At 42.2% G+C, this 13,492-nt stretch overlaps 1 protein-coding gene across 1 annotated transcript in view; it reads left to right on the top strand.

The window, feature by feature from the left end:
* The window catches only part of LOC125465451 (nuclear receptor subfamily 5 group A member 2-like), a 97,395-nt gene extending 84,459 nt beyond the window's left edge, over positions 1-12,936 (top strand). Inside the window, exon 7 of the mRNA XM_048558996.1 lies at positions 12,633-12,936. Coding sequence (XP_048414953.1) covers positions 12,633-12,880 — 248 coding nt within the window. The 3' untranslated portion in view covers positions 12,881-12,936. The remainder of the gene's footprint in view (positions 1-12,632) is intronic.
* Positions 12,937-13,492: the final 556 nt, after the last annotated feature.

The following is a 13,492-nucleotide window of genomic DNA, read 5'->3' as shown; positions in this document are numbered from 1 at the left end:
AAATGCTTTAGAAAGATAGACAGGGAGGCAAGAGAGAAGGGGGATTGACGTTTTGATCCGGAATAACATTCCAGCTGTACTTACAGAGGATATTCCTGGGAATATGTCCAGAGAAGTTATTTGGGTGGAACTGAGAAAGAAGAAAGGGATGATCTCCTTATTGGAATTGTACTGCAGACACCACCTCCCCCCCACCTCCATAGTCAGCAGGAAATTGAGAAACAATTTTGTAAGCAGATCTCAGTTATCTGTAAAAATAATAGGGTGGTTATGGTCGGGAATGTTATCTTTCCAAACAGACACCGAGGCTGCGATAGTGTTAATAGCTTGGATGGAGAGGGAGTGATTGCTGAGATATTTGTATCATTGCTAGCCACAGGTGAGGTGCCAGAAGACTGAAGGTTGGCTAACATGGTGCCACCATTTAAGAAAGGTAGTAAGGAAGAGCCAGGGAATTATAGACTGGTGAGTCTGACATCAGTGGTTGGAAGGAATTCTGACGGACAGGATTTACATGTATTTGGCAAGATAAGGACATATTAGGGATATTCAACATGGTTTTGTGTGTGGGAAATCATGTGTCACTAACTGAATGGAGTTTTTTTAAAGAAGTAACAAAGAGGATTGTTGAGGTTAGAGTGGTGGCAGTTGGCTATATGGACTTCAGTAAGGCCATTTGGCAAGGTTCCTAATGGTAGACTGGTTAGCAATGTTAAATCATGTGGAATATAGGGAGAACTAGCCATTTGGGGACTGAACTAACTCGAAGGTAGGAGACAGAGGGTGGTGGTGGAGGGTTGCTTTTCAGACTGGAGGTCTGTGACCAGCCGTGTGCCATAAGGATTGGTGATGGGTCACTGCCTTTCAACATTTCTATAAATGATATGGATGTGTCCGTAGGAGCTATGGTTAGTAAGTTTGCAGATAACACCAAAATTGGAGGTGTAGTGGGCAGTGAAGAAGATTACCTCAGAGTACAATGGGATCTTGATCAGATGTGCCAATGGGCCGAGAAGTGGCAGATGGAGTTTAATCTAGGTAAATGTGAGATGCAGCAATTTGGAAAGCCAAATCAAGGCAGGACTTAGACACTTAATGGTAAGGTCCTGAGGAATGTTGCTGAACAAAGAGACCTTGGAGTGTAGGTTCATAGTTCTTTGGAAGTGGAGTCGCAGGTAGATAGAATAGTGAAGGTGGCATTTAGTATGCTTGCCTTTATTGGTCAGTACATTGAGGACAGGGGTTGAGATGTCATGTTGCGGCTATATAGGACATTGGATAGGCCAGTATTAGAACACTGCATTCAACTGTGGTCTCCCTGCTGTAGGAAGGACGTTGTGAAACTTAAGTGTTCAGAAAAGATTTAAAAGGATGTTGCCAGAGTTAGAGGGTTTGAGATATAGGGAAAAGCTGAATAAGCTGGGGCTATTTCCCCAGGTGCTGGCAAGTGGGACTAGATTTATTTAGGCTGGGTAGTTGGCATGGACAAGTTGGACTGCAAGGTCTGTTTCTATGCTGTACATCTCTGTGACCTTATGTCTTGGCCTCTACAGCCTTTTGCGCCAATAGCTCCTCAGCTTAATTACCCTATGTTTGAAGAAATTTCTCCTCATCTCTGTTCTAAATGGTCACCCCTTCACTCTGTGCCCTTGGGGTCTAATCTCTCCTAGTGGAAACATCTGCACCATGTTCACTCTATCTAGGCATCTCAGTATTTTGTAAATTTCAATCAATCCCCCCCTCAAACTTCTAAACTCCATTGAGTACAGACCCACCGTTCTCAACTGCTCCTCATATGACAAGCTTTATCTGGAATCATTCTTGTAAACCTGCTCTGGACCCCTCCAACTTCAGAACATCATTCCTTAGATACAGACCCCAAAATGCCTCACAACGTTCCAAAAATGGTCCGACTAAACCCTTTTATTATCTTGGATTCTCCAGCATCTGCAGTTCCCATTATCACTGACTAAACCCTTATACAGCCTCAACAGTACATCTCTGCTCTTGTATTCATGCCCACTTAAAATGAATGCCAGCATTGCATTTGCCTTCCTACTTGCCAACTGAAACTGCATGCTAACCTTAAGTGAAACTTGAACTAGGATTCCAAAGTCCCTTTGTGCTTCTGATTTCCAAAGCCTTTCCCCATTTTGAAAATAGTCCACGCTTTTACTCTTCCTACCAAAATGCATAATCTCACACTTTGCCACATTGTATTCCATCTGCCACTTGTTTGCTCACTCTCCTAGCCTGTCCAAGTTCTTCTGCAGCCTCCCCACTTCCTCAACACTACATGTCCCGCCACCTATATTTCTGTCATCTGCAAATTTAGCAACAATGCCGTCAGTCCTTTCATTTCAATTGTTAATACATTACATGAGTAGTTGTGGTCCCAATACAGATTGCTGTGGAATTCCACTAGTCACCAGCTGCCATCCTGAAAAAGACCCTTTAATTCCCCACTTTTTTTCTTCTGCCAGTCAGCTAATCCTCTATAGATGCCAGTACCCTGCCCCTAACCCTAAAGGGCTCTCATTGTATTTAGCACCTCTATAGCACCTTGTCAAAGGCTTTCTGGAAATCCAAATTGATCACATCAACTGGCTGTCTTTTTCTAACTTGCTTTACCTCCTCAAAGAATTCTAACAGATACGTCAGGCATGTTCTCCCCTAGATGAAACCATGCTGACTCAGTCCTATCTTACCACACATTTCCAAGTACTCTGCAATCTTATCCTTAATAATGGATTCTAAAATCATACCATCTTCCCCTCAGAATGTTTCTTCTTCCTTGAGATGGATTTCTGCTGCATCTCCTGAATTACCCCGAGAAACTTGTATCATTGCTGCTCCACTGTCTTCCCTGCTAGGCTGCCTTTCCTAACAACTCTGGACAGCACCTCCCTTGTGTCTTTGTAGTTATCTTTACTCAGCATTACATCTGATCCCAGCTTTTCCCTGTCAATCTGCAAGGTGAATCTATCTTATTATGATCACTGCCCCCTAGGGGTTCCTTCACCTTAAACTCCCTAAACAAGTCTGCCCCATTACACATCACCAAACCTGGAATTGCCTGTTCACTAGTCGGCTCTCCCACAAGCTGCTCCAATAAACATCTTGCAGACATTCCACGAGGTCTTCTTTTTCTGATTTTCCCAGTCTACCTGCATATTGAATCTTCCCATGATTATTATAATAGTACCTTTCTTACATGCCTTTTCTATCTCCTGATTTATTTTCTTCCTCACATCCTGAAACTGCTAGGAGGCTCACACACAATTTCTGTCAGGGTTTTTTTTCCCTTTGCGGTTTTTCCACACAGATTCTATGCCTCTGACTCTATATCACTTATTATTATCAATGTAATTTCATTTCCTTGTGACAAGGCAACCCTGCCCCTATTGCCCATCAGCCTGTTCCTTTGGTAGGACATGTATCCATGGATATTTAGTTCCCAGTCTTGATTCCTTTGCAGCAATTTCTCTGTGATACCCAAAACATTGTACCTGCTGATTTCAATCTGCACAGTAAGTTCATTTCCCTTGTTTTGTAGACTGCCTGTGTTTAAGTACCTCATCCTCAGTCCTGCGTAGACTACTGCCCCTTCTCATAACTATCTCCTTATCTAATGTGCCCAAAGTTAGATTCCTGAACCTTTCCATACTTCTCTCCTGCTACTTGTTCTGGAAACTTTTTAATAACCTCTGCTGAGCCCACCCTACACCTCCCGAATCCAATCTTAACCTTTTCCATAATTAGCGTAGAGCCCTAAACACAGCCCTTGTTATGCAAATCACCAGGTCTCTGTTCCCAGTATGGTTCAAGTCCAGCCCATCCCATCGGAACAGCTCCCATCTTGTCCAGTACTGGTGCCAATGTCCCATGAATTTGAACCTGTTTCTTCCACTCCAATCTTTGAGCCATGCATGTACTTCCTTAATCTTGTTGACTCTGTGCCAATTAGCTTGTGGCTCAAGTATTAATCCAGAGATTTTTTAACTCTTTGGTTCTGCTTTTTAATTTTGCCCCTAGCTGCTCAAATTCCCTCAGCAGCACCTGCTTCCTCCGTCAACCAACATTATTGGTACCTACGTGGACCATGTTGGATCTTTCCCCTCCCACTCCATGTTCCTCTAGATGAGATACCCTGAACCCAGGCAACAGGCAGATAATATATTCTTCAGGACTCTTGAGCCTGGCTACAGAGAACAGTGTCTATCCCCTTGACTATCTCCATTGACACCTACCTTTCTCTTTTCTCCCCACTCTTGAATGGCTCACTGTACCACAATGATATGGTTAGTTTGCCCACCCTCCATAAAGCCCCTCTCTCTTCTGCACAAGGAAGAAGAATCTCAAACCTGTTAGACAAGCTCAAGGGCTGAGGTTCTGTCAGCACAACCTCTTGGATCCCACTGTCTACCTCACTCACTCACTCATAATCACAGCTTCCTGCCCCTGACCACTTACCAAATTTGACAGTTAATTTAAGGGGTGTGACTGCCTCCTGACACACAGCAGCCAGTTGACTCTTACCCCTCCCTGACACATTACAGTGTTCAAAGCACAGACTGAAGCTCATCACCCCAGAGCCAGACTTCTTCAAGCACCCAATACTTGCTACAGCTATGGTCACTATCAACCACAATGGGGTCCACTGGCTCCCACATCATGCAGTTACAACACAATGCCTGCCAGGCATCTCAATTTTAATTACTTAGTTCTTAATTTGATTACTAAAAAATTCATTCTAGTCCTTTACTTTGTAGCCTGCAAGTCTTCCCCCTATTGAGGGTGCAGAGGAGGTTCACCAGGATGTTGCCTGGTATGGAGGGTGCTAGCTATGAAGAGAGGTTGAATAGATTAGGATTATTTTCATTAGAAAGGCGGAGATTGAGGGGGGACCTGATTGAGGTCTACAAAATCATGAGGGGTATAGACAGGGTGGATAGCAAAAAGCTTTTTCCCAAAGTGGGGGACTCAATTACTAGGGGTCATGAGTTCAAAGTGAGAGGAGGAAAGTTTAAGGGAGATATACGTGGAAAGTTCTTTACACAGAGGGTGGTGGGTGCCTGGAACGCGTTGCCAGCGGAGGTGGTAGACGCAGACACATTAGCGTCTTTTAAGATGTATCTGGACAGGTACATGGATGGGCGGGGAGCAAATGGACACAGACCATTAGACAATAGATGACAGGTTAGACAGAGGATCTTGATCAGCGCAGGCTCGGAGGGCCGAAGGGCCTGTTCCTGTGTTGTAGGTTTCTTTGTTTCTTTGTCTTTGTTTATCTTCAGTCTAAAAGTAACGTATAATAGCTGATAGTTTGACTATCACCAACCAATGAATTTAAGGTTTACCTGTGATGCCACTTTCTTGGGCTTCAATTTATCCTGTTTTTAAAAAAACTTTACAAACTATGACCCAAAAAAATAAGCTAAAAGCGTCTCTTTTCCCTCAAGGCCAACTTGCCACATTGCCTCTAAATTCTCTAAACTTTATACTCACTTGGGCTATGTCTCACTCTGGATGTCATCACGCCTTTCTAATCATGCTCCATGTCAGTAATTTTCCCTCAATTCTGTGGGCTTCCAGCTTAGCTAACAGTCTTTTGTATAGGACCTTTTCAAGATCCTTCTAGAAGATTGTATAAACAACGTCCATTGACTTACCTCAGTCCACCACCTTCATCACCTCCTCAAACAGCTCTGCTGTTTGTCAGGCATAACTGACCCTTCAGGAATCCATGCTGATTCTCCCTGATTAATTGATATCTTTGAGGTGACCAGTTACCCTATCCTTCATTATAGGCTCCAGTAATTTCCTCACCTCAGATGCTAGGCTAACTGTTCTGTAATTCACTGATTTCTGTTTCACCCTTCTTAAAGAGCAGAGTGACATGAAGAAACGTTCAACGCAGAAAATTCCTGAATCCAGGGAACTCTGATTCATTTTCGGTATGGCATCAGCTCTGACAACAAATTGACATGTGATGCACCCATTTCCCACCTCTCACTCTTAAATGTTATAGTGTGGCTTTAAGAACCCCAGATGTCGGATAGACCTTTTCCTCCTGGAGCTTGTGGGTACTCAACTGATTCCACCATACGCCCCTGGCTCTTCCCCTTGACCTTATTTTTCCCCTCGATCTTATTGTTCCCCTCGGTATCATCAGAGATTCATGTGTGACACCTGGACTGCAATCCCTACCTTCTAGGTGAGGGAGTTTGTTAACATGTGAGACTGTCTTCAGTCACTGACTTTGAGATTGTGACGGAGGATCCAAGGTGGGCATCTCAGCAATCAGAACAGGGATCTGAGCATTGTGTCTCTACCTCTGCTGATGCCACAGCAGTTGCAATATGTAGAACTGATGAAGACAGCAAGAGTAAAGATCTATAGTTGCAGAGAATGTGCACAAGTCTGTTCTCATTGTGAGATTAGTAAGCTTCTGCTTTACATTTGAGTCACAAAAATGTTATTTCTTTCCATTACTTTCTTATTTTGACTATTTTCAACCGAGTGCTAGAAGGTGGTCTTTTTATTTGCATGGAATGAAAAGACGTGAATTGACAACGGGCAATGGGAGTCCTTGAGGTGAATAACTGTTTGCAATACTGCTTTGTACTGGAGTAATGTGGGTGGGGAGTTATTTTTGCATCTGGTTGCCATGTGGATGGTCTAAGCAATGATGAGAGCCATCTGAGGCAGCAATAACACTGCTGCTGGCATGCCATTGGGTGCTGCATCACATGTTGCCTCATTCTAGTCAGAACAACCTGAAGAGGCCAATTGCTGTGGACTTTATTCTTGCACGTCCAAACCTAATTGTGTTGCGATGCTGTGTGTTGAGCAACATACTGATAGATTGCCCAGTGATGCAGTTGCTAGCCATACAGTTTCTACAGCATCCCTCCCAGTGATCAGGTTCCACAAGTATCATTGGCCACATTTTAAGTTGGTATCTCTTAGATCTAAGCAGCCAGTAAGTCTGCATCAAGAAGCAAGGAAATTGGGATTGCTGCAGGCTAAAAGCACCATTGTGGTTGGCCATGAATCTTCTGCACACCACCAAAAGGATCTCTATGTGGTTTAAAACCAGCTGCACTTTGATAGAATGGACGTCCTTGCAGTTATGAAAATTCAGGAGTGTTATGGTGATATTTTAGTTCCCACATGTTTGCAGTTGGTGGTACCCTGCCCCTGAGGAAATCCACAAGCCTGCTCATTCTGACTGATGTCATCACAGGAGAAGTTGATACAATTGTCTGCCTTGAGAAACAAGCCATCAGTCCAAATTTGTTAAAATAACCATGGCACCTGCTGTGCACAAAACCTTGCATAAAAGCAGGCCCAGAAGTAGCTGTGTGGAGTCGGTACTTGTTGGCATTCTTCCTAGTCTTTAGCATCCTCAATTCTTGCTTTCGCCTTCACTGGTGAATTCCAGGAAACTCATGGATCCCCAGTTAAATTGCAAAATACATGTCGATTTCACTGTCATTGACCTGTTAGTATATTGAAATTGACAATCTATTTCTCCTGAAAAGGTTCCTCTTGTGCAAATTGCTGTACTAAATGTGGAAGCTTATGGGTTGGAGTGGGTTACCAGTATGCAGTCAGTTTCCCCAGACCAGCTCCCAAACCCACATGTTCTTGGATGTAAGAATTCAGCCCATGTCGTTGCTTAGTTCTGTTGCCTGTGACAAAACCCAATGTTTAGGATAATATTAATATTATGAACCATCCTCTCAAAAAGAAACTATTATTGAAATACAACTAAGAAAATATATCTTCAAATGACATGTATGGCTTCTTCCAAACACAGTGAAATTAAAAACTTTGCACAGAAACATTTAATTTACGCAAAAGCATTTTTGATTGCAAAAAAATTTGAAGTTGGGTTCTTCTCCCATTCAGGGTCATTTTCACCAGATTTCATCCTTTTTTTATCTGAAAGCATTGTGTTGAGGTGTTTTGTATTTTCCATAGAATCAGCTGCAGAAGCAGGTTTTTTATGATGCTTGCAAAACATAATTACCTTCAACAGTGCACAGTTTTCACAATCAGCCTACCACAGCATTCACAAAGCAAAATATTTACAAAAGCGTGTGACATTTGTTGTCCACATTGATTTTTCTCCTAGGCAGGTAAGGAGATTTAATTAAAATTAGAATTTTACAAAAAGCAATATTTATGAAGAAGGTACATGTTGGCTTTGTTCTAAAGAAGCATTTAAAAGAGTCTTGACGAATTGATCTATCTTTCTATTTCCTGCCTTTCAATTGGGATGATCCTTTGCTGGAAAAGGCTTTTATAACACATTCTCTTAAGCGATTGCAATTTAGCAGCAGCCTCTTGTGAACAAAGACCGCACCAAATAATGCGAACAGCTAAAGAGAGAGAAATATTCCAAAGAATGTTGACAATTGTGAGGATGAGTTTTATATGACAGGGGAATCATTGCAATGACTTGCTTCGAGTTCATGCAATTTAGAAGCTTCTGTGAATTATTGTTTATTGTTACCATGGGAAGAATATTTGAATTTAAAATGTAAAGGTCTTATTTGCAATTATTGTTTTAACAAAATGGAATTAATTCACTGAGGTTATGTGATTTTGACCCACCCAAGGGCTCCCAAACTCTAAGGTTTTTGATTTTAGTTCTATTACAAACTTGGATGTTGAAAATTTGGATAGTTACTGAAACAAGCACAGGAATTGAGATGTCTGTATTAATGCCTGTTTGTTGCATGGAATGCAGGAAGCATGCCGTCTTTGTGCTGTCTGATTATGTAAATGTTTTCCGCTTGTGACCAGTGATAAATGCATAAATAGCCCTAACTCGCTAACATTACTGAAAGCCTGCGTCTCTCAAAGCAGAAGTGCATTGTGGATGGAATAGATGCTGACAGTCTTTTGAGAGCAAAATCTGAGGTTGACTGCGAAAGAGACTTGGCACCCATACTTTTTCTTGACGGTGCCGTATATGGTAAAAGAGATGGAAAGGCTTCCTTCTCCTGCAGGGAACAGAAGGCCCTCTAGATACACAGTTTCCTAACAGTGTGAGGAGTCAGCTATGGAAATCAATGCCATAATTTTAATGCCAAGGACCTGAATGCAGTGCTGTCGGTAACACACAGACCATATACAGGTGATCAAGATCAGTGAATGTGTCTTCAAATTCCATATGATAGTAACTGCACTTGTAGTCTCAGATACTACTAAATGCATTGGGAGACCTGCCAGGCAGTCTGTGGTCAACATCAATGAACATGGGGGACACCAAGGCTCTCCATTCTGGAACAGGTGCTCAAATTTAGACGAACAGACTCACTCATATTTTACATCACAACATAAGTGATTTTCACGAAAGGTATAAGTTATGCAGTGGGGTGAAGTGGTGAAGTTCAAACTGTTCCCATCTTGTACATGGATATCAATCTTCAAAGTGGTTTACAGAGTGTCACAAAACCCTAGCACTGTATTCTCCAAATGACTAGGATTGATGAGGGGAGTGTTGGATGAATGAGAGAAGCTAAGAGAGTGGAGCAATAGCTCCATGGATCAGAAGCCTGTTTGCCTCTTTCAGGACAATATCACTCTTCCTCTTCTCTGTCAATCTGCCCTTGCTGTTTCCTATTAGCCAGACTGTGGACACCGATGCTGAGCAGTATGGTCTGTGGCTGGACTTGTTCAGCCTATAGAGTTACTCGAGACTATCCTGCAAAGGATCTCCACACTTCTCAACTGAAAATATACAGCCTTCCAATAGCCACACTGCAAAGAATTCAACCAGCGTTCTTGGACAAGTAAAGGCGCATTGAGGACAAAGGCACGGAAGAGAATACACAAGTGCCACTTGATTTCGTTTGCTTTGCAATGTGGCAGGGTTACAGGATTCATTTTGATTATTTATTTTTGTAGTGGCCTTTACATTGCAGCCAAAGGGCATCCCCTTCAGAATGCCCTCAAGCCCATTTACATGATTGACGCTGGCACCCAGAAGGTAACATATCAACATGAAGGCACAATTCCAACTGCTAATGTGCCAATCTCCTACCACTACTGTTCTTCCACAAATCTTCCCTGTTCCCCCACCCCCCCCCGAGCAGCTTGACCACCCACAGTTCCATTTCCTGAGGTGTGGCTGGCCTCCACAGAGGAACTGTCTCTCTCCCAGTCTTGTAATTTAAAATCAACCATTCCCTGTCTAAGTGTACTTCCTTAAACTGCACAATGGCAGTGTCCTGACACAAGCTATTCGTGACCCTCTCAGTTTTAGGAATGCACTGAAGTGTCACAACTGCTGCTCACACACCCAACACCTAGAGCTCAAACTGTATCAGCCAGGGGCCCCTCCTGCACACACAGTCATTCAGATTGTCAGGAATGCATCCCAGATTCCCTACATAGTCCAGGATGCACAAACCATGGGCCACAGCTCCCAGGCATATTCTAACTAAACAGAACATGGATGCTATTTAAACAAAAAATTTTTAATCTATACTTAACGTTCTGACTCCCATTCAGGTCATCTATGCTTCTTTGCACTTCTCTGTGAAAGTCCTCACCTCACCCTCTCCTCTCCTCTCCTCTCAGTGACACTGACTGCCCATCACAGGGTCCTCACCTCACCCTCTCCTCTCCTCTCAGTGACACTGACTGCCCATCACAGGGTCCTCACCTCACCCTTTCCTCTCCTCTCCTCTCAGTGACACTGACGGCGCGTCACAGGTTCCTCTCCTCTCAGTGACATTGACTGCCCATCTCAGGGTCCTCACCTCACCCTCTCCTCTCCTTTCCTCTCAGTGACACTGACTGCCCGTCACTGCGTCCTCTCCTCTCAGTGACACTGACTGCCCATCACAGGGTCCTCACCTCACCCTCTCCTTTCCTCTCAGTGACACTGACTGCCTGTCACGGGGTCCTCACCATGCCCCCCTGCCTCAGTGACACTGACTGCCCGTCACTGGGTCCTCACCTTGCCTGCTCCGCTCTAATATATATAGAGAGCAGCAAAATAGAATTGTAGCAAAATCTTATCAAAATCTAACCTGTAAGATAGATCATGATCTCTTTAAATAAAGCTGCTCAGGGAACTCTTTTATCCTTCTTAAAGTGTTCACTCATAGAAGCATAAGAAGAGACACAGGCTGGAGCTATGAGCTCCAAAGTAACATCATTGATGAAGCAGTGTTGTTTGGTTTTTGACATTATGAGCTTCTTACTCAGCTTCCTTCCAACAGGGGTTACCTATGCACCAACACTTTCTGTTTTCCAGCATCTGCTGTTCTTCGTGTTTTTTTCCAATAACAGGACCCTGTGAGAAGGAAATATTGGCCTGAACATGGCAAGGCAACCATTGTGGGCTCACACTGAGAAAGGGGGAAGGGTCTGCACTTGACTGCTGGTGAGATCTCCCCCAGCTGGACTTGTTGAGGCTGCTCATCCTCCTAATGATCATGTCTGGACAGATGTGGAATTATAAACATAAAAAACACTCTGCCCTTTGAAACCTCTACCTCTCCATTAGGAATCAACTCCAACCGGGGCTGATGGGCTGTTGCTGGGACATCTTCTTGGGAGCTCCTGCCATTAATCGGCCTGGCCCTTTAAAACCTGTGTCAGCATGACTTGACCTGGCTCTGACTTTGGATTCCCAACCATGCACTTAAAATCCAGTCCCATGTTCCAACATGGCTTTAGCTTTGATTTGTGAAGTTTTACCATTACTGAGCTGTTCTTGTGTACACTGTGCCCTATCAATGAAACCTAAGATCCTGTACTTTTACAAAATTAGTAATTTTAAAGATTTGTTTGTGTGAATCCTTAAATCTCTCTTTCTCAAAATTTAACCATTTAGTAAATATATTTTCTTTTTGTTCATCCTCTCAAACTTTACCACCTTAAATTTCTGCACAGTAAATGCCATCTGTATCAATAAAAAAATGTATCAGATTCAAAAGTGCTACTGCAAAAACTGGAACAAAAATACAATGTTTCTTCCCCTGTAAGAATGCTATTCCCCATAGCCTCATGTCTGAACTTTCTTGAATAATGCTTCTCTGCACAGGCAGCATAAATATATGAAACAATTGTGTTTTGTATCACAGATTTTAAAGGGTAAAGGTGAACCCTTATATGGGGGAATTGTTCAATCTAATGATGTCTCTGACAGTTAAAGTTACAAATTGTCATTGGCATATTCTGGTCCAACTCACCTTTAGCTTAAGTACAACCACTGTGTGCATTTCTAAGTATCAATAGTTTTAATTGTATTTGACTTTGGGTTTGGCCTGAGTGTGGAAACTCAGAGTGCTTTCCTCTCGGGTGAAGCCCGGCAGGAAGAATATTGGGAAAATGAACTTAATGTGCAATGTTTATATACAACAGACTCTGTTGCATTGAACTTCAAAGACCTGGGTCTCCAATACAGTGAACTCTACAAAATAACAGTATCACTAATGTAGAGAAATTGAATGTTGTTAAAATCTAATGGATTTGGATCATTTTGCTAACTGAGAAACATAAGTAGGCTAGTAATGTTACCTTTCAAAAATTTGACACTAATATATCTTCACTCAAATAACCATGATACTAAGCTTGTGTTAAATCCTTTCTGTCCCTAACAGATGTCAAGGTTTTAGAGAACAGACATCTGATTGAAAGCGTTCAAGAACAGGTCCATGCTGCCCTCTTGGACTACACCATGTGCAACTACCCACAGCATGGGGACAAATTTGGACAGCTGTTGCTGAGGTTACCTGAAATCCGTGCAATAAGTATGCAGGCAGAGGAATACCTGTACTACAAACACTTGAGTGGAGAGGTGCCATGTAACAACTTACTGATTGAGATGCTTCATGCCAAGAGAGCTTAAGGCCTTGATCTATGAACTATATAACAGCCACAATTTTCCAAAGGAAGGTTGTTGATTCCTATATAAATATATAAATACGTATTATATTCCTTTATATTACAGAAATAATGTAATTAGAAAATAACAAATGATTTTTAAATATACAGAAGCTATGTAATCTTGGAATACATGCATAAATAGTATGTACAAAGTTTTTCAGATAAGAACTTCTTTCTTCCCCTTTCATGGTAAGAATTTTGATTTTATCTTAAAACAGGTTGTTTCTTTATAACCACAGTGCAGTCATTACTAGAGTCATTAGTAGTCATTAGTGTTTACTGCATCAATGAAACTGCAAACCAGCAAAAGAATGGCATCTGCATTTTAGAAAAACTGTACAACATGGCAACTTTTTGAACTGAGGTTACATGAAGCATATCCATTGGTAATGACTTAATGTAAGGGACTACAATTTCCACTTGTTTCTCTTGAAACAATAATGCACATTATTAAACAACACTTTCTTAAAAACTTCAAATTATCGTAAAGATGAATGTAAAATAATATGCAAAATTAAAGTCAGCACAGTGATATTTTTTGAGCCCTCAGCAACTGAAAGCTGAGAATATCAGG

The sequence above is a fragment of the Stegostoma tigrinum genome, chromosome 29 (genome assembly GCF_030684315.1).
Source record: "Stegostoma tigrinum isolate sSteTig4 chromosome 29, sSteTig4.hap1, whole genome shotgun sequence".
NCBI classification, from domain to species: Eukaryota; Metazoa; Chordata; class Chondrichthyes; order Orectolobiformes; family Stegostomatidae; genus Stegostoma; species Stegostoma tigrinum.
This window is presented reverse-complemented; position numbering and strand designations above follow the sequence as displayed.